This window comes from Phalacrocorax carbo, chromosome 17 (genome assembly GCF_963921805.1).
Source record: "Phalacrocorax carbo chromosome 17, bPhaCar2.1, whole genome shotgun sequence".
Taxonomy (NCBI): domain Eukaryota; kingdom Metazoa; phylum Chordata; class Aves; order Suliformes; family Phalacrocoracidae; genus Phalacrocorax; species Phalacrocorax carbo.
Genome location: NC_087529.1, coordinates 9,484,174 through 9,503,992, shown reverse-complemented (window position 1 = coordinate 9,503,992; position 19,819 = coordinate 9,484,174). Strand labels below are relative to the sequence as shown.

General features: G+C 41.9%; 1 protein-coding gene across 2 annotated transcripts in view; it reads right to left on the bottom strand.

Annotated features, from left to right (window-relative positions):
* Positions 1-12,167, bottom strand: part of RABEP1 (rabaptin, RAB GTPase binding effector protein 1) — a 49,819-nt gene extending 37,652 nt beyond the window's left edge. For both annotated transcript variants that reach the window (XM_064468196.1, XM_064468197.1), the window contains exon 1: positions 12,029-12,167. In XM_064468196.1, the coding sequence (XP_064324266.1) occupies positions 12,029-12,062 (34 nt within the window). In that variant the 5' untranslated portion in view covers positions 12,063-12,167. The remainder of the gene's footprint in view (positions 1-12,028) is intronic.
* Between the last annotated feature and the right edge of the window lie 7,652 nt (positions 12,168-19,819).

Sequence of the window (19,819 nt, the reverse complement as noted above, 5' to 3'; positions counted from 1 at the left end):
ATGCTTAGTTAAACATTATTTAAATTTGACTGCAATGGACCAGTGTTCACTCACATCAGCCATCGCAGGAATACACCCAATCACATATGTCCACATTGACAGATGCAGGCTTGAATTTTTTTCCCCAGCAATTTATGCTTCATTTGCTAAAAGCACCATTTCTTCTCAAGGAAAGTCCCTATCTCCATTATTATAGCCTGGCTTTTCCTACATCCCTTGCTATAGTAGCTGGTTCTTGTCTTCACTGTTTAACCAGCATTGCCATCAGACCTCTCACTTTTGTGCACACACTTAATTTTCTCCATGGAAGTTTCAACTCAATGCATGAGGGGTTTTACCATCATTAGTTTTTATTCTATTTAATTTCTGCCATTGATGTTTTGGCAGGTGGGGAGAACAAGCCCTCATAAAATTTCAGGAAACCACTGTTTGTTAGCATTTTTTCAAGAGAATCAAGCACGTTTTCTGCCTCATTAATTCAGTAATAACCCAAATAGGGTAGCAGTGGATGAATCACAGTGTTGGAAAAGTCAACCAGACATGACAATCGATGGTATCCTACAGAAAGGATTTTGGCTGCATCCTGCTGCTACCATCAGTGAATCTTCTCAGAAACTGTGCTGGTAAACTCAAATGCATATCAGAGTACCTCAAAAGTCAATGGCAAGCTACAGCCTGGTGAACACAGACGCTCTGAATTCATCTGTAGTGACACAAAATGGAGAGAATTGCATTACCAATCTCATCACAATCATCAGCATTTTCCCAGCTCTCTCAGCGCTTGTATCTTATTCCCCCGGCTTTAACAGTTTTTCATTTTTATAACCGCTCTTTACGAGAGGATCAATTTTTAAAAAAGACTGCAGGAAAAAAGCTCAATGACTCCTTGGGTTTATGAAGGGTCTATTTACTCTACTGGCCGCGTACATTTACTCGAAGTAGTCACTGCTTGAGCAAACAAGAGCATGGTGATGGCAGCACAAAACACGGCAAAGGTTAAGTATCAAAGTATTGGTCAAATTTCTCTAAAAGGGTTCACAGCTTGTGCTGAGTGTCATTGCTGCTATGATTACACCACTATCAGCTCAAACCTAGCCTAGGCAGTTCTACATACCCTGCAGTCACAGCCTGACTTGATCCCCTTGGCAAAGCTTTCTGAGCATTTAACACAGCTAAGTTCAAACAATGCATCTATCAAACATGTCAGCATTTGCACACACTTTCACCACTCCTTTTATTTCATCAGTGTGTTCTACCTCATTAACTGGTAAGCTAAACATTATGTGAATGCATTTTAAGCAGACACACAGAGGAGGCTCCTTCAACCTGTAACAAGACCTCCAGCAGAGCCACCTATTCCCCTTCCACAGTATCTTAAAGCAAGTCCCCAAAAACCGTCAAGTCACTTAATTCTTTGTGATCAAACCAACACTGAAAATACGAATCTTCATATTTATGCAGGAACCCTTCTGTCAAGCTTTTCCACACTACCACATTTCATCATTTGTATGATACAAGCACAAAATCCAGAACAGGATTAAACTACTTAACGTAGCAATTACATTCGACAGTGAGGTTTTCAGAGTATCTTGCCTTGGAAGAAAACCAAAATTTAAATAGATGATACTGTCTGTTTTAGTAAACCATCAGAAATCTGCTGTTCTGATCAAATAAGAATATTTCAGATTGACAGATACTTAGGGAGAAATTCTGACATGCACTTCACTATACTGGAGACCACTTACACAATTTATCACTCTGAACACCACGAGCATAAATTTTTCTTAAAATGCAAACATTTGCTAAACCCAGGCAACAAACCCAGTACTGATTTTCTTTCAAGATAATCTAACTGCTGACTCATTTTCAGTGAGAGGGAAAAAAATCCCTTTGACTCCTTATAATATGTTTATCACTTTGCCTACAGATTTATTAAAGGCAGTCCTCTTTTGGGAAAGAAAAGTGAATAAAGTATGACTCAGCTCTCAGGAAAACAAACAAAACAACAAAAACAACCACCCAAAGCAACCCTACTGCATTGTTCTCTTTGATGAAGTAATTTAATATATAAAACAAAACCATTCCATTAATTCAAAAATTCCCCCAGATACCACTAGTCTAAGATCTCATGCTGTCTTGCCATTTGTTGTAGGGACAATAATTGAGGCACAGCTTTGAGAGTATTCAGGCTACAGACCACCCCAGATACTCTGCTTCCCAGTTTCTGAGCAGAAAGAACAAATTAATGATGACCCAACACACTTAAAAATTCAAATGAAGGTAACAAAAGTGAAATATTCAATTGGAGAGATAAGCACATTGCTAGACGAACAAGATGATGCAGAATAAAATAAAAAGAAGTCACTGTTTGTGAAATTTATACAGGCAATGGCTTCTCTCATTTACCATTGCTACAGGTATAAGGAGACTGCCATTTAAAGCAAATCAGCACCTTTGTGGACATTTTCAAACGCTGACATCATCACTAAGAGCATGCAAACTCACTTCCCTGTCTGCAGCTACCGGAGAGCTCTACTGTACTTTTATAGGTGCCAGGAAAGCTTCAGAAATAGCAGTAATACATACACAACCTGAGAGTTATGAATGTGAACAAGCACCACAAAAGGCAGCTAACACCAGATTTTTTTCCCTCTGTAGTTCCCTATCTCTGCCTACCAATTTGGGTAGCCAAATTTTGTAGGAAGGGAATAAACTGAGAAAAGGAACAGGTGAAGACTTAATTTCAAGGAATAGTAATTTAAAAGCAGTTGTCAGAAAAGCAGGTTGCAGACATGAAAACATGGTGCCTTAGAGTAACTACTTAAAGGATATAAATCTTAATAAATGGCCTGGAAAATATGGTTGCCAGATGTATTTATGGAGACACTGTAGTGATAAATACAGTATGACAAATCATAGAAGATGATTAAGATCTTTATTTGATAAGGAACAGGATACAGTTCCCATCATTTGCAGTAAGATTTCTACAGCAATTTAATAGTTTCCCTGGGAACAGACTACTACTCCCCCAAGCCTCTATGACCTATTTCTTGACAGAAAACATTGCCATTATTCTATATATTCGTATTTTTTGCTACCACTTGCCAACCAAATTAATTCCTAAACAGTTAAAAAAGAAGAAAATCCTCCTCCAGCATGAAATTTTAAAAATTAAATTAAATATGCCTGGGGTATAAGCAATACAGAACGTGAAGACTTTACTAAGCCTGCCGTCACGATCATTTGAAATCAACTTAAGTACCGGCAGTCATCTGAAAGGGTAACTTGGCACTCGCACCTCACCCTGACCACACGTGCCTTTCCTCCCCACCACGCTGCAAGAGCCTTTGAGGCTGTACAGTGACGGGATCAGAGAAGCGATACAGCAAAAAGTTGCAGGGTGAGGGAGAGCAAGTCAAACCAATTTTCAGCTGAACCAGGGCCCTCATCACGTTCACCACTTGACTGAGCATTTACCAGAACTGGCACAAACACAACAGTGAGGATGTAGACTCAGTTAAGCTGTGAAAAGAGTCTGAACTGTACCCTTGGACACTCATATTACTACTGTGTGGTCTCCAGCCCTTCCTTTATGCCAGTTCTAATGCTCATCAGGTCTTTCACTAAATCAATTAAACTCATTAATCTAGCAGTGAGTAGTTCTTAACTGGGTGACAGAGCTGAACTGGCTCAGCAATGGGTCCAATGTGCACAGCAGAGGAAGCGATGGGAACACGATTGTGGGAGCAGGAAGAAGAGAGCAGGATCACTCCTTTTAGCAGCAGCAACCTCTCGACTGGCTTAGCTGTAACACGAAACCACAGCCTATCGGTTCAGTTTGATAATCAGTTTAAACCCAAGTGCATGCTGCTTGCCAAAAGAAATAGCATGGCCTTCCTTCTGTCCTGCACTCTCCCTTGTGGCAACCGAGATCGGTGTAGTCATGCAGCAGAGCTTACTTTTTAAGGCTTGATGACTGTCATTTGTAAGTGATAAATGACCTTCCTCAAATCCTGATTTCCATTCAGAGTCTCCAGGGGAAGCTTACAAACTTAATCTGTATCAGAAAGCAAATTCTCATTTCCCATCACTGTATACACACAGGTTTCGAGCAAATGCAACTGAAAGGGTGTCTCCAGGATAGATGCATTTAGACTGGTACAAAACCTAAAGCTGTATATAAAAATTTATCAGAAAACACTTGTATTCCAGAATAAGGCTCGGCTCACGTTTACTCTTACTTGAAAGCAAATACGCTAATACAAAACTGCAGTTAGATTAGATCCTATAATGTGACATTACAGCCCTTCCTGATGTATCATCAGGTAAATGTAAGCCTCAGTGTCTCAAATGAATATAACCTTTGAAACATCAGAAGTTTCTATACCATTTAGAGATTTAGTGTCTTTATCTCCAGTTTCATCTGAAACTCAAAGAGAATCTGTGAAGACCAGACAGACAGCCATAATATGTTCACAGTCAGAAGCACCAGTCAAACACAGAATCCAGAGTTTGGCTAACTGCTTTCCCATTAATTTAGCACACATCTCTAGATACAGCACAAGGAAGATGATATAAACAGACATTGTAAGCTGACAATTAAGAAAACCTCACTTGAAACCAATCTTTAAAATAAAATTTACAAGATGTAGGATATGACATAAAGATGCCAGCTTGTCGGATTATTTGAGCTAACAGAGACAAATTTATGCTTCATATTTCACCAAAATAAGCCAAGTAACACCACAGCTAAATTATATCACAGTGATTTTGGCACAGACTACCGTTAATGTAAGATGAATGTTCCAATTCCTGTATTTGAAGCCAATGGGAGTCTAATATGAGCTTCAGTAGGCCTTAAGACAGACAATTTTCTTAAAGGGTACCAGACATGAAAATTTATAGTGGATGGTTAACATAATTATTGCTTGAGCAATAATGTCTAGCACTCATCTGTGTTTCTTCCTATGTAGTTTAAGCCAATGACACTGAAAATACAGATGTAAGGCTTGTTTTATATATACTCTGTGGTTGTATCCATGTTACTGTTTGCAAGTTACTGTATCTTTTTCTTTTTTTTTAAAGCAACAAACCATGGTGCTAGTCTAATAATTTTGCATAGCACTGATGTAGCAAGTATTGAAACGTAACACAAAAATTACTTATGTTGGGGAGTATTTTGATGGTAACCACCCATGCAAATACAAAACGTTACTCTTCCAAGGCATGGGTGTGGTGGGTAAACAGTTGTACATGGAAACACTTAGAAAAAAAAAGGTGAGAGTTCTTTCTTCTTTCATTTTGCATATTTCTCTCTTTTGTTGCCATTTAAATAGCATTTCAAGTCTTGTTGCAATTATCTGTAACCTAAAAACATGTATCGACAAAAGAGGGAATAAAAACCATATGGTCTATTCAGGTCACTTTCTTAAAGGCATGGGCAACACTACTATAATGGACAAAGCTGGTTTGGTTTGATCCTCAGTTAATCCTTTCCTCTCACCTACAGGCCATTCCCTCTGGAGCACCACACAGTTAATGCTTCTGTTGCATTTCAGTTATTGATTCTGATTTACTTTGCCACATATAACTTCTGTTATTGCATTTTTGCTCCATAGTTTTACTAAAAAACATTTTCAGAAACCACAGAATATAACCAGAAGATAAATATTAACAGAAAATTCCCACCTGAATTTAAATTTCTTCTCTCAGCGTGACTCACCACAGCACGGCAAGCGTCTTCTGCTTATTAAGTAACTAAATCAGGCTTTTTGTTTGGTTGGCGTTTTTTGTTTTAAGATCTTAGTTATTTTTCAGTTCTCAATTCTGCCAGACAGACAGGACAGGACTCTCAACTGCACACAGATCAAAACAAGCAAATCGCAGCAGTGCGGGTTTCCTGCCCAGTTCTCTACCGATACCAATTTTCAGAACTGCTCTGATAGCCAAAAGATGGAAAGGCAGAAAAATATGCGAGTTCCAAGAGGCGTAAATTAACTTCCAGCAACTAATTTTCACAATCTGTGAGGCACATGACTGCTTTAGTTTATAAATAAAGATACCAAGGTATTAAAGAATTAATGTCAGCCAACCTCGTGATAAATAGGTGAGTAACTGAAGCCCATTGCCTGCAAAATACTATAACCTGTTCTGAGAAGACTCAGAACCTGAAGACGTATAAGGCAGGGCTGAAAAGCAGATGAGTACTTGCTCTATATCAAGCATAAAGCAGATCGCCCCTTTTTAGTAAAAAACCTGGAGAGATCTTAAATAAAGTTATTAAAAAAAAAAAAAAAGGCAAACAAGCTAAGATTCAAGATAGCTAGGGAGCAATGCTGTTTGGAAAAGGAAAGAGAAGACATTTCTCAGAGAGGAAGTTTAGACGGTCATGCAATTTTCTCTAAAAGAAGAATAATAGAGGCATGGAGGAAACAAGAGAGTGAGGGTGTGCTAACTGCATACCAGAGCAAGCAAAGACTGGAGCAGCCAAAACAAGGGCGAGATACACAGGACACCATCAGACTGGAGGTTGCAAAAGGCCTGTGAGAGAGAGCGCAATATTTAAAGAAGATGAGGTGATGGCTGGGAAGGTAGACTAAGGAAACAGGAGGATTAGCTGAAGAGCAGTAGTTGCTTAAGACAAGGTCAAATGACTGGCTGTTTGACCGGAGAGGAAAAATCTGTGACCAAAGGTCAAGTAAGGCCACATTTCCACTGCTTAACTGTGTGGAAGCAGAAACTGCCAGGGAAGATGGAAACAGATGTGAAGAGTGATTTGAAAGCTTTTATTTTTCCCCTTTGTTGTATTTGGAGAAGTCAGGCCAGGGAAGACAGGCACAGGATGGGGACAGGAAGGAGAAGAAAAGCACCACAAATCAGCTGAATGACAACAGTTGTGGCTGACAGAAGCAGACGTGAATGGAAAAAATAAATAAAGAAAATAAACACAGCAATTCCTCACTATATTAGCAGTCACACTGCACTTCTGCATTCTGAAGGTACTATACGCACTACTAATAAAGCAACAGGACAACCCAGAAGTTTTCTCAAGCACAAGGTATATTTCAGTGAAGAGCTAAAAAGCAATCTCTTCTTTCTGAAAGACATAAAAATATTAATGGTACACTGTTCGCTTCTTCCTCCTATGTCAATTTATATAAAGATATCAAATGATTTAAGTTTTTCCAGAGATAATTCATCATCATGCTTAACTGACTATACCATGACTAAAATTATGCAATGCTTACACTATTTATAGAATAACTTGCAGAGGCTAGTACCGTTAACTCAGACACCACTCCATCAGCTACTAAAAACAATACTGTAAGTAAAGACTATGAACCACTCAGAAGCACTAGACCTTTGGAGTGAAAGATCCTCTCAAATACATACACACAATGGCATTTATAGCTAGTCATCTTTTTTTCCAACCTTGCTGTCAGAGATTGCTTAGAAGTCTGCTTAGTAAGTGCTGCTTATCAATGTTACCAGTTCTTATCTTGGAAGACTTCAGTCAGAGTAGAGCCATAACCTCATGCTTTTTCTTTCCTTTTTTTTTTTTTTTAAAAAAAGTCATATTTTTATTTTTTAAAAAACACCAAATGTAATAAAATACCGAAATTTAATATAGAAAACTTCACATCTTGGAAGTATTTTTTAATAAGGTGCCTGGAGTGAAAACCCAGGAAGTCTCCCATTGAACCATCACACGTTATGAAGCCTATGGGATTTGGTCCACTCCCACACTGAGGCACATTGTTTGTTTTAGCTTCTTAAAAGTTTTAAAACAAAATTCCTTCTTCAATCACTTTCAAGGGAGCGCACACAAACTAGTTCCACAGTGGGAATTCTCTCCACCCACAAAGGGCTATGGGAAAGCAACTAAGCATCTTGAGGCATCGGGCGAGAAAGGGAAGAAAACATTTACCGAGGCCATCTTCTCTGTGACAATGGTTAAGTGGCCAAGAAGCAACAGAAACGGGCAAAGATTTTGTATTTTCCAGTGTTCAAAATGCAAGAGAGAGTCAGTCCCTGTGTTAAAGGATATTCACTGTGCCTTCAGGCAAGTCAACAGCTAATTATAAAGAACAGGGTCAAGGTATTTCTCAAAATTAAGAGAGAGATTTGGGACTTGGCTTCAACAGGAAAAGAGTCACCCTGAATGTGCATATTTCTACTCCAGAGCAAACTGATCTGCTGAGTGGATCAAAACTTCCTTAGAAATTCTAAAAGGTGGAAACATGTATGTTTAAGGTGTCTGTTTTGCTTTTGAAGCCAAATCCCAGATTTGTCCACTCAATTGATATAGAAAATCATAGAGCTTGAAAAAAAAAAGTGTTAATATTTGTGGTTTTTAATTAAAATGATATTTGTTTAATAATATTAGTAACTATGAAATAATAATAGAACAAAGACTAAGTAAAATGAAAGTGAGAAAATAATTTTTTTGGCTCTTGGAAAGTACCAACAATTCTGAAGTTACTCCCCAAGACAAGAGTTTAATATTTGACAGTTACATCAACAACATGGAGCTCAACTTCAGTGCTCAAAACCAGTCCCCTACTAACCACACCTAGCTTTTGAGATGAGTAATATCATTTTTAGACCCTTCAACTTCATTTAGAAGTGATATTTATAAGGAAATAACCAGAAATGTAAAAGCATCTACGGCTTAAGTTTTGTTTGTTAATTTTCTATGTGACACCACAGACCCCTGCACTAGGAATGCTCAGCCTCTGGGGTATGTGAAAAGTACAGAGACGGCAAGTCTCAGCTCTCATCAGGATCACATATTATTGCCACAGGGAAACAACGCAGCTCATGGTGCTGCTAGTGGTACTAAAATCAATATGGCAACATCCTACAATCTTCTATATACCCTGAGAACTGGCATAATCTCTGACAACAAAAAAGATACACCATTTCTACTGGCCTAAGTAGAGGAGTAAGAACAAGTTACTCTAATACTGTACGAATTCTTTCTGCTGGCAAATTCTTATTAAGATATTTGATAGACTGTGCCATCAACAGTTTCTTTTATCACACAATAATATCAACAGACATGCTATTTATCATCCTGACATGCTATTTATCAGTCTGACTGTACGGATGGTTTAAGTTTACTAGTGCCGTAAGAAGAGTTTAATAATTTGCATATCATTGTAATTAATTTTAGTCTTGAGGAATTAGTGTTCTATATAACTGCAGTTTCTTCACTGAAGCATTCTCCAGATATGAGAAGAGGAATAATACTAAAGCCTGAGCATTCCACTAGGGAAAAACTATGCCAAAATATTTTTTGTGGTAACCTTCTTTTCAGAGCATCCAGATCTGAATTAAACCCAGGGAGGCTGAGAGCACACCACCTTCAAAAATAAAAATACTTTGATAATTAAGGCATTACTGTTCCAGTCACGCAATCTAGACAACACACATATTAACTAAAATATCAGAAAAACCTACCTTGACCAGGATCAGTAAGAAGCACACACCTACTTGCAACACAGGCTGACATCATTAGCTAATAGTGCAGAAAGCTACACCGGCAGCCAAAGGACTCTGCACTTCGCCTTTCTGCAGTTGTTATCATATGGAAACTCTATTACCCCAAACAAAAGGATTAGAGGGTTATTTAAGTCTATACTAAGCCAAAGTACAAAACCGGAGTGGGATCTGACATCCATTCTTTTCCTATTTCTTTGTGCTATTCTTTCCCCTCTTCTTGGGCCTACTTTCATTTCATTATCAGCATTAGACTAGAACACACATTCTATATTATATTCATCTTATGTTGTTCCATATATGTTATTTCTACTGCAGTAAAACAGTAGTTCTTTTATACTTGCTTTCAACAAAAAATCATAGCTGATGCATCTTGCACAAGTAAAGAATGCATAAGATATCTATAATCAATATAAGCAATTATAAAAAGCCATTATTTCTGCTTAGGGGAACATACTGATCCAGTTCTATTTTGTCACATGTAATCTTAAATCAAGGGTTCAGTGCACACAACTAAAAATATGTAATAATAATAATTAATTTCTTCAATATTTTCTCCACATTAAAATACAACAGAGAAGTTTCAAGACACACTTTTAGCAAGGTACTTTAAAATAAAACCCACACTCATGAGAACAATTGTATAGTAATCAAAGTGGATAAAGACAGACCCAAACTGGTCCTATTACTGCCAAAGGAAGATGAGGAAGAGGAGCCATTTTAGGAGCTGTATATTCTTTAGTGCAAGAACACAGCAACCAGTTTCAGAAACCATCCAACTTGCAGCCAGTTCCCCCGCCATGTGCCTTGTTTACAGCATCCTTATCTTCCCACAGCTAGAAAGCATGAGAAAGACAGCAATTCATACATCCTACAAGAAAGACTTCATCAGCCTATCAAATTACTAAATTTTACTTGCACCTTTTTGCCTTCTTTTTTAAATAACAACAACAACAAAATCTATCCAACTTGTCAGTTCTAATTTACTACTAACATACAACTACCTTTCCTGGTCAAGAGGCAGCAAACATTTGTACCATGCACAGTTCCACTGCACACCTACAGTCAGATAGTCTGCAAAAGCCAAAAAGAAAATGCGTTGGAAGTTGTTCTGTAGCTCTCAGAAGAAAAGGCTAGAGAACAATAAACAATGGTTATTAACCAGAAAGTATGCAAGAGCAACCCATACCAACACCGATCTTACAAGCATAGCAGCAAGTAAATTCACCTTTCGCTTGGTGCTCTGGAAGGACTAGCATGCTATCATTAACCTCATGTAGGAAAAAAACCCCACAATCTAGCACGTTTGTCATTAAAACTTTGAAAAGGTAGACTGAAATCCCTGAGGATAAGCACTTTCTCTTGAAACTCCACCAAAAAAAAGCCCACACAATTCCCTAGATATGCATAATTAAGAATACATCATTGCCCTTTTCTAACAGAGTGCTTTCCCAGGGAAACTCATCCGCCCTCTAGAAAAAGAGAGCTCTTGCACAGTCCCACGGCTGGCAAGCACCTGTCCTTCAGGATTCTGTACATCTCTCTGGTCTCCTATTTCTACATTATGACAAGCCTCAACTTAAATTTCTTGGTCTCTCACCGCTTCCCGTACACCAAACATTGTTCCTTCAATCCCATCTTCCAAGGCAAGCATTACCTAGAGTTTCTTCTGATACGCATGCAGTTCTGCAACCTATTCCAAGGGAAAGAAAAAATACTTCCTTGTCCATAATTCCTCCCAAACCAGAAACAAAGAACCCTTCCATAACAAAAACCTTCAGGGAGAGCTTATCTTCTTCCTGCACAGGTAAATACCATCCTGAGAGAAGAGCTGTCATTTTCTTTGTTTTTTTGCAGCACAGGGACAAACTGCCCATGCCAAGTATCCTGACCTCAAACCCCTGAAGTGCCTTTTTGCCCCACGGATACGGCGAACACAGCCCTACATCACCTGCCGCGGCCAAATCAATGACGAAGTCCTGCCCAGTCAAGAAATGCCTACCTGGCTGCAAGCATCGCCACCCTTTTCCTCCCCTCCCAGGGAGGAAGGAGGCCCTCCTCGTCCCGCCGCACGCCCGGGCTCACAGCCCCTTTCCCGGTAGCAGCGCGTCCTCTGAACCATTACCTCCCTCCTTGTGCGCGCTGGGGAGCCGCCCTTGCTCCACAGTAAGCACGTTTACAGACTAATAAGCACCTGCGATGCCCCCTTCGCCCTCGCAGGGCCTTCCCGACCCGCCTGTCCCCTCCCGGGCGCCCACCGCCCGCCCTCCCCTCACACGGCGGCTCCCGCCGCCCCCCGGGCGCGGCTCCCGCCCGGCGCCGCAGGCCTCCCCGCGGGTCTCCCCTCCGCGCACCCCTCCCGGCGGATCCCACCTTCCCGCCGCCGTCACCACCCACCGCCGCGGCACGGCAAGGCCGCCTCGCCCGGGCCGCTGCCCCCCGCCCCCCAGGGGCTCCGCAGGCGAGCCCGGGGCTGCGCAGGCCGCGGCCGCCGGGCTCCGCAGAGCGAGGCCGCCTGCTCCTTTACCGTCTGTCGGCGGGCTCGGGCCGGGCTGTGCCATGGCTCCGGCGGGCGGGCGGCACCGCCGCGGCCTCCTCCGCCTCCAGCCGCGGCGTCGGAGCGGGATCCGCTACGCCAGGGGGCCCCGGCGAGAGACGGGAGCTGCCGGCCTGGGCCTCCGCCTCCTCCGCCTCATCCTGACAGCGGCCGCCGACCGGCGGGAGGAGGAGGAGGAGGAGGAGGAGGAGCGCCGCGCAGGCGCCCACGGTGAGACCACGGGACCGGCGGCTGCCACCGGGGCTGGGAGGAGGGCTGGGGCCGCGCTGGCGGCGGGAGCACGGGCATGGTGACTTCTCCCGCCGCCCGGCCCCGTGCTGAGGTGCTTTGTCAGCCTGCGGCCGGGAGGGGAGGCAGCGCCGGCCACGGCGGGAGCCGGGCCGCAGCCGCCGCCCGTGACGGGCAGGGCCGGGGCAGGGGCGGCGGCGGCGGCGGCCCGACGGAGGAGCTGGTAGGGCCGAAGGGACCCGGCGGGGCTCCCGCCGCCCCGGGTTCGCCTCAGGGTCCGGTGGTGAGGCAGGCCGGGTTGTCCCTGCCGCCTGTCCCCGCAGCCTCGGCCTGGCCTGCGTGCCCGAGTCGGCTTCCCGGGCCGGGGAGACACCCCTGGGGCTGCTTGCAGTTAGGCTAGCCTAAAAGTATATTTATCTTTTATTATTAAGGGAATTGGTTAAACTGGCACCAACAAAATACGATTCTGCTGGATGATCTGGGGAGGGAAGCAGGTATGGCGAGGAGGGATGATGGAGGGAGCCTGTTCAGCCACGGGATCTCTTCCCCAGCACCCATGGTGGGTTGGTCAGTATTGATAGAGGAGGGTGTTAATCCTTCTGACTGGAAAATTGTGTCTAAACTTCAGCTTTTACCAATAAAAAAGTAGATTTACATCCTTTGGGCATGCGTAAAACCACAGAAAGCAGTGTTGGAGTGGATAGTAAGATGCTAAGTCCTGACAAGGGCAGGATCTGTTACAGCTTGGCTTTCTTATGGCTTGCATACCCTAAAATCAGTCATTTTTAAAATGGGTCTCACAGGACTTCATCCTTCCCCTCACTTGTTGCCACAGTTTATCAAGCCTATTTATCAAAATAGGTGGTATGGCAAGACACGGGGTTCTGCATTTCATATTACATTTTAGCTCAGTTAAACAAAACACAAACTTGAAATAGGGAGTCTTTGAAAATTAATCTTTTACATTTTGCCTATTTTGATCAATTGAGGTAGATCATCTTTGCTGTTCACAGTCTTCCCAGCTTGAGTCTTTTAGACCTTTCTTTTCACTGGTATTTGGAGAACCGAGAGCTGCAGATCACTCACAGAATTGCTGGCTTAGCAACAAAATTATAAAAGGACTAATTATCTATTGCTTGAGGTACATATCCAAATTTCTTAGCTCCTGCTTAGGCTCTTTTAGATGTAGCTGGATAGTATAAGCATTCAACACATAAATCCTTTTGAAAATCTAGTCCTAACTGTGGGAACTAGGGCTCTTGAAATTCTGTCCTTGCGTGCGTTCATATGGGTGCCCCAAACCACCTATATTAGCAGCGCCTTTCATCGTGCTCACGTCAAGGCAAAACTCCCACATGTTTTGATCAGTCCAGGATCAAACCCTTATGCATCACTCCTGCTGCAAACAGAAAGTAAGATAATATCAAGCTTGTTATCTGTTGTACCTACAAGCGCTTCTTAGGGGATGAATACCATCCTTTCCATCACTTCTGTTGCCAAAACGCTATTAGAATTGCAGCATTTCAAAATTTGCATCAGAACTCCTGAGCTTACTATTAGAGATTTATGCAGTTCTTTGAAGAATAGAAAAACTCTCAAGGGGCTCGTACTTTTTTTTTTTCTTTTTCTCCAATCTAAAGCTGTACTAGCTTTATAGGTATGGTTCTTACTTTATCTTTCCTTCTTTTTCTGGGCATCAGTAGAACTTGACAGATGCAAAGGTTTATGTAGTATGTATTCACCATGTCTTGGCACCTGGAACAAATGGGTGATTCCTATGTGCCTTGCAAAATGTCCCATTTAATTCTAATCCCTTGGAGTTCTTATAGCCTTGATCTCAAAGGATTTTTCAACATGACTCAGCTAAACCCTAAAAGAAGTAAGCAAAGTTTAACAGCGGTTTGCAGTCATAGAAACGGGTCTGTTGCAGAGCAGAACCAGCAGAGACCAAAAGTCCTGAATTCCAACCCCTGTGCTGTAAATGCGCGACAAGCGCAACATTACTGATTCAGTGAGACATGGGTCAGATCTAGAGAACTGCAGGTGAGCAGAGGCTATTTCTGGAATAAGCCTCTCCAGAAATAATAGCGCTCCTAGAATCCCATGCATTTTTATAAAATACCTAGACCTAGAAGTCTAACAGGGGTGTTTTCAGCATCAGTACCACAAGCAGCAGACACACATTAATGGATGATGCATCTTCCTGGAGAGTGTATGCCGTGTTTGTACAAGCTGGTGGAGTAGCTGTCACCTTGCACTCTGCCTGAAAAAGATAAGTTTGCAGCTTTTGACAAGCAGTAAATGTGTACACTTGGTGGTTGTCTGGAACCCAGGAGTAAACTGAGGGGGACTGTGGTTATTTGGTTGCAAGGAGCATAGTGAAGCAATTTACATAACACATCTAGGAGAGAAGTAGTATTTTCTTTTTGCCTGAGGAAAATAAAATAAGCAAGTAGCCAAAGAGCTAATTAAATCTGTTTTCCTAATAGATCTGTCTTGTGGTTGACTGACTTCAGTGCTTATGAATGCCCAACTTCCAAATTAAACTTTTCCTAACTTTTTTGGGGGGCATGTAGAAAGATTTTTCTCTTTGTGTGGCTTTTCTTTTCCTTTTTGGTGTTTTTTTTTTGTTTTATTCTTCTTTAATTGGGGCACTTTAACCTCAACTAAACCATCTATTTTCATTAGACTTTGAAGAATGTAACAATCACTGTCTCTATATGTGAAACTAGTCCCAGATCTTGAGTCTGGTTAAGTTACCCTGGCTATGTCCCAACTCCATGTCAGGACAAGACCCAGTTACTTAGATCGTACTACCACTTGCAGCAAAGTACATAGCTTTGGGGTAAAGCACTGCACACTCCAACAAGTTGCTTGTTGTTGATGATCAGAGGGCCAGGGCTGTGCTCAGACTGATGAAGAGTATGATCACAAAAGCTTTGTATTCATAGGAAGTGAGGCTAATAAAATACAGAGCTAATTCCTGTAGTTTTGAATGGTACAAGATACTATTGTTTTATACGCAGCTAAACCGATTCTACAAAAACCAGAGTTTTAGAAAGATAAACTAAAGTTCTGGACTTGCAAGGCCATATCTACATCTGGTGTGAATTCAGTGGAAACAGGCTGATGTGTGGGAAATGAGAAGCTGGCCTGTAGCACAGAATCAAGATGGAGGTCAAAAAGATGTTCTGAAGTGTGCTGTTTCCCATTTATGTTGCTTTACTGGCCACAAAGAAGGTTGATTCCATTGTGCTCTGTATGGTAGGAGTATGCAGTGAATTACAGGCCCTGCTCCCCAGCGTAGTTCATCTCAGAAACCACCTGCTGTTTAATTCAGTTTGTCCAAGAAAGCTGAGTAACAAGGTAGATTTAGGAAGCGGCTTTGTGGGTTGCCAAGACTAGACTCCACTGCACTTGTAGAGGAAGAAAATTGCAGAACTGAGGACCCTCTGCCTGAGCAAGCAGGAGAAAGAGCTTATCTGTCCCAGATGACCCCACCTATAGGTGTTACATAGTGAAGATTTTGGTAACAGTCTCCTTCATTGAACAAACCATGAAATGCCCTTGTCTTTAGATGAATGCAGCAAGAATGGTTTGAATGTGGAGAGTAAACATATGACCAGAAAGAACTGTGTGTTCTTAACTCCAGGTGAAGCCCAGGAAACAGAAGTCGCCCACATCTTTAAGGAGGGACTCAGCTCCTCACGGCAGCAAGCCTTGGGTTCATTCAAAAGGCAAGTAACAGACACGTCTTTCTAGCAAAAGAAAACAGGAAAACCAGTTTATTGCTTGTGCTTTATATATTTCTAGGTTTGCCAGAGTTTGTCTAGTATTTTTCTCACTTCTTTATTTGTTTAAAATAAAAAAGTGATCAAAGTTTCCTAATGTTTAAAAGTTTATTTTCCCTTTGTTGAGATTGATGGGTCATTAGCATTAAGTATTAGTTCTGCAGATAAGAGGGTTTGTAGGCTTCGGTGCTTTCTTTTTAATGCAAAGCTTTTGGAGAAAATTTACATTCATCTAAGTATTACCATAGAGAGGGTGGTTAAAAATCCCAAACCAGTCATGCTCTTTGCTTCAAAAGTTTTTCTGGAATGCAAGGAATTCGGTCTGGAACAATTACATTATTTGCAATGGTAACTTCTTAGCGAACCCTGGAATAGTTTATGTGGTTAAAAACCTTTTCAAGAGCAATTGAAAAATTATGTTATCCCATCAATTGTTTAAGGGGTTCCATGTGGTACAGTTCTTTGAATATATGGGAAGCAAATTAAGCCAAAAATGAAAATTTGGCAGGCAAAAATTGAAGTGCTTGCATTGGCCCCAAATCTAGATATATGCACATTAATGACCTCTTTTGAAAGATGTCTGTATTAAGATTTGAGAGCTCTCTGTGTTCCCAAGGGACAAGCTCACTGAATATTGTGAGGTACCATGAAACTAACAATTTTTCCTACTGCAAAATAACCAAGGAATCAGAAACTCATTCTCTCTGCATAACAAAGGACACATTAAGAGCATAGTGTTTTGGGTAACCTTGCTCAGCAATACTTCATTACAGCTGTCACTGCAGGGAAGCACAAAACCAGCACTGCTTTGGTCTTACTCCTTCACTGGAAGATCTAAAAATATGCCATAGCCCATTCAGACTTACTCTACCTGTATTAACAAAGTTATCTGCACCTGCCAGCAGACACACAGTGAAGGATGCAAAGGGGTTCAGCAAATATTCTGGCAAATCTTCCCATAGTGGTTTAAACTGCTAGTGCCCTATAGCCTGGTCTGCCTTTGTGTTAGAGAGAACTGTGTGGTGAAGCGGAGAGAGTGGAGTGTAGGATTGTGCTTAGCCATGTAGTGTTTAGACTTAACCCAAATCTGCCTTCATCAGTGATTTAATCTCAGAATCACAGAATCCCAGGTGGGAGGGACCTCAGGGATCATCTAGTCCAACCTTTCTAGGAAGGGCACAGTCTAGACAAGACGGCCCAGCACCCTGTCCAGACGACTCTTACAGGTGTCCAACGTGGCCGAGTCAACCCCTTCCCTGGGGAGATTATTCCAGTGGTGACTGTCCTCACTGTGAAAAACTTCTCTCTCGTGTCCAGTCGGAATCTCCCCAAGAGCAACTTGTGTCCCTTCCCCCTTGTCCTCTCCATGGGACTCCTTGTAAAAAGGGAGTCTCCATCTTCTTTGTAGCTGCCCCTTAGGTACTGGTACATGGTGATGAGATCCCCTCTGAGTCTCCTTTTCTCAAGGCTGAACAAACCCAGCTCTTCCAGCCTATCCTCATACGGCAGCTTCCCAGTCCTTTGATCATCTTGGTGGCCCTTCTCTGGACCACTTCCAGCCTGTCCACATCTTTTTTGTATAGCGGGGACCAGAACTGCACACAGAGCTGAGTAGAGCAGGATAATGACTTCTTTATCTCTCTGGTGATGTCCTTTTTGATGCGACCCAGCATCCTGTTGGCCGTCTTGGCCGCAGCAGCACACTGCCCAGTAGAGATGCTAGACTTCGTATTGCAGTAGTTGAAGTGTGGATGCCCACAGTCCTCCTACCAGCTCTCTTATTGTAGCAGGATTTTATAACTGGGGAGAGCGGGCAGCAGCAAGGCCCATGTCAGTCACCACATGTTCATCAGACCTCACCCAGCAAAGCCCAACATGATCTAGCAGCAGGGACAGTAAGGGTAACGGGACCCTAGATAGAACTCTCTTGTTTTTTACTCTGTTCTTGATATTATACTTTTCTCTAAAAAACCTAAAATAACAATAGGAGGTTCTGCTTTTTGAGGCTGTTTTGCATGCACGTGTTGCATGTAGTACTATTTTTCAAAACAACAGACCATGTTAGCAGTAGCATCTCATGCATTCAACTTCCTCATCTTGGGAAGACTACTTCATTAACATCAATAAGGTGAGTCATGTCAGATCTGCAGGATTGGGCCATCTATCCCATTTTCTTCCTCTGAGGCATAAGCAGATCAGATAACCCATAAATTCTAATGATTTCAGTGCCCACTTGCCAAGAGAAGGAGGGAGTGTCGCAAGTACTGTAAAATTCATTGTCCCATGTGTGTCATATTAAGTGGTGTAGCCAAAAGATTTCTGTGTTAAGACTTCAACAGCAGTGCTCATTTTGGAGTGTTTTGTTAATCCAACTGTTAACTCTCAGTATGTCCCTTTCAGAACTGTCTTTGGAGATATTTAGAAGAACATGATACTCAAGAAGACTGAGCAGTCTTTAGTGTAAACAATGGACCAGGCAGCCGAAGAGATGCCATAGGATTTCAGAGGATCACCAAATCTTTGCAAACTCTTCAGCTGAACAAGCCCAGCCTTCTGAATAGTTTAATCCAGTTGGGATTGCTGGAAGCTCCAAAAGCGTGGCTTGAGGCCTTCCTCCAGGTGGGACTCTTCAGTGATTCCTGAGCCTTTTCTGGGGCTCTGCCCATGCCTGTATGTCCAGGGTAGACCAACCCAAATACTTGTCAATACAAGTTTAAATCCCACATCTTAGGTCAGTGGGTGGACCCAGCTAGTTCAGCTGTTTCTCATCAATGCTATCCCATCCTTATGAATCCTTTTATTCCCTGTTTTCCCTGATTTCTCCTAGGTGGTGCAGTGGTCTCTCTATTTGCCTCTTTATTTTACTAGAGTGCCTTTTCCAGAGCTATGTCCCTTAGATGCAGACATACACAATATTTTGTACTTCTATGGCACCTTGCACTGGAGAAAGAACCTTTTAGCAGAGCCAAAAGAGAAGAAATTGTCTCACATTTTCAGGCTGGGAAGACCCAGAGAGATAGCCTGATTTGTCTGGGGATATATAGAAGTCTGTAATAAGGGGGAAAAAATCCGAACACCTATCTCCTATCTGCCTATAACTTTTTTGCCATAAAGTATATTTCCTTTGCTTATTCATCACACCTTTAAAAATATCAAAAGGCTTCTGACCTTCTTTGAAGAATAGCTGAAGACAAACATCTGTTGTAAAATGAATATTTCTTAGCAGGTTAAAAAGATCAAATGAACTCATTTTCTATACAATCTCAGTTTGATTCTCTCAGAAATGTTTGCTGCTGGGATGCACTTTCCTGCCTCACTCTTTTGTCATTCATGCAGCGTTAAGGAGCTCGCTTCTCCCCTGAGACCACAGGAAGTTTCACTTTATGGTGTTAACCTCCTTCAGATCATGTCCTCCATACGCAATCTGAGTTACATTTACATGCAGACATAATGTAAGTGGCATAAAGTGGGCTGAATGACATCTCTTTTGTTGCTATGGGGAACATTGATAAGATACCAATTAGCAAATAAAATATTTGAGGAGGAATGTGAAAGCCACTACTTAGTGGATTTGTGTATAATAGGCAGTGACATTTTATTTTGCATTTGTCCTTACCTAACTGAGCTTCTTCCACTGCAGCTTCAGCTACATTCTGTGTAGTCAAAACATGCTCTTCCCACAGGATTTGGAGGCTTAGACATGTAACTGTATCTGACCCTGGGGATTTTTTTACAATTCTCA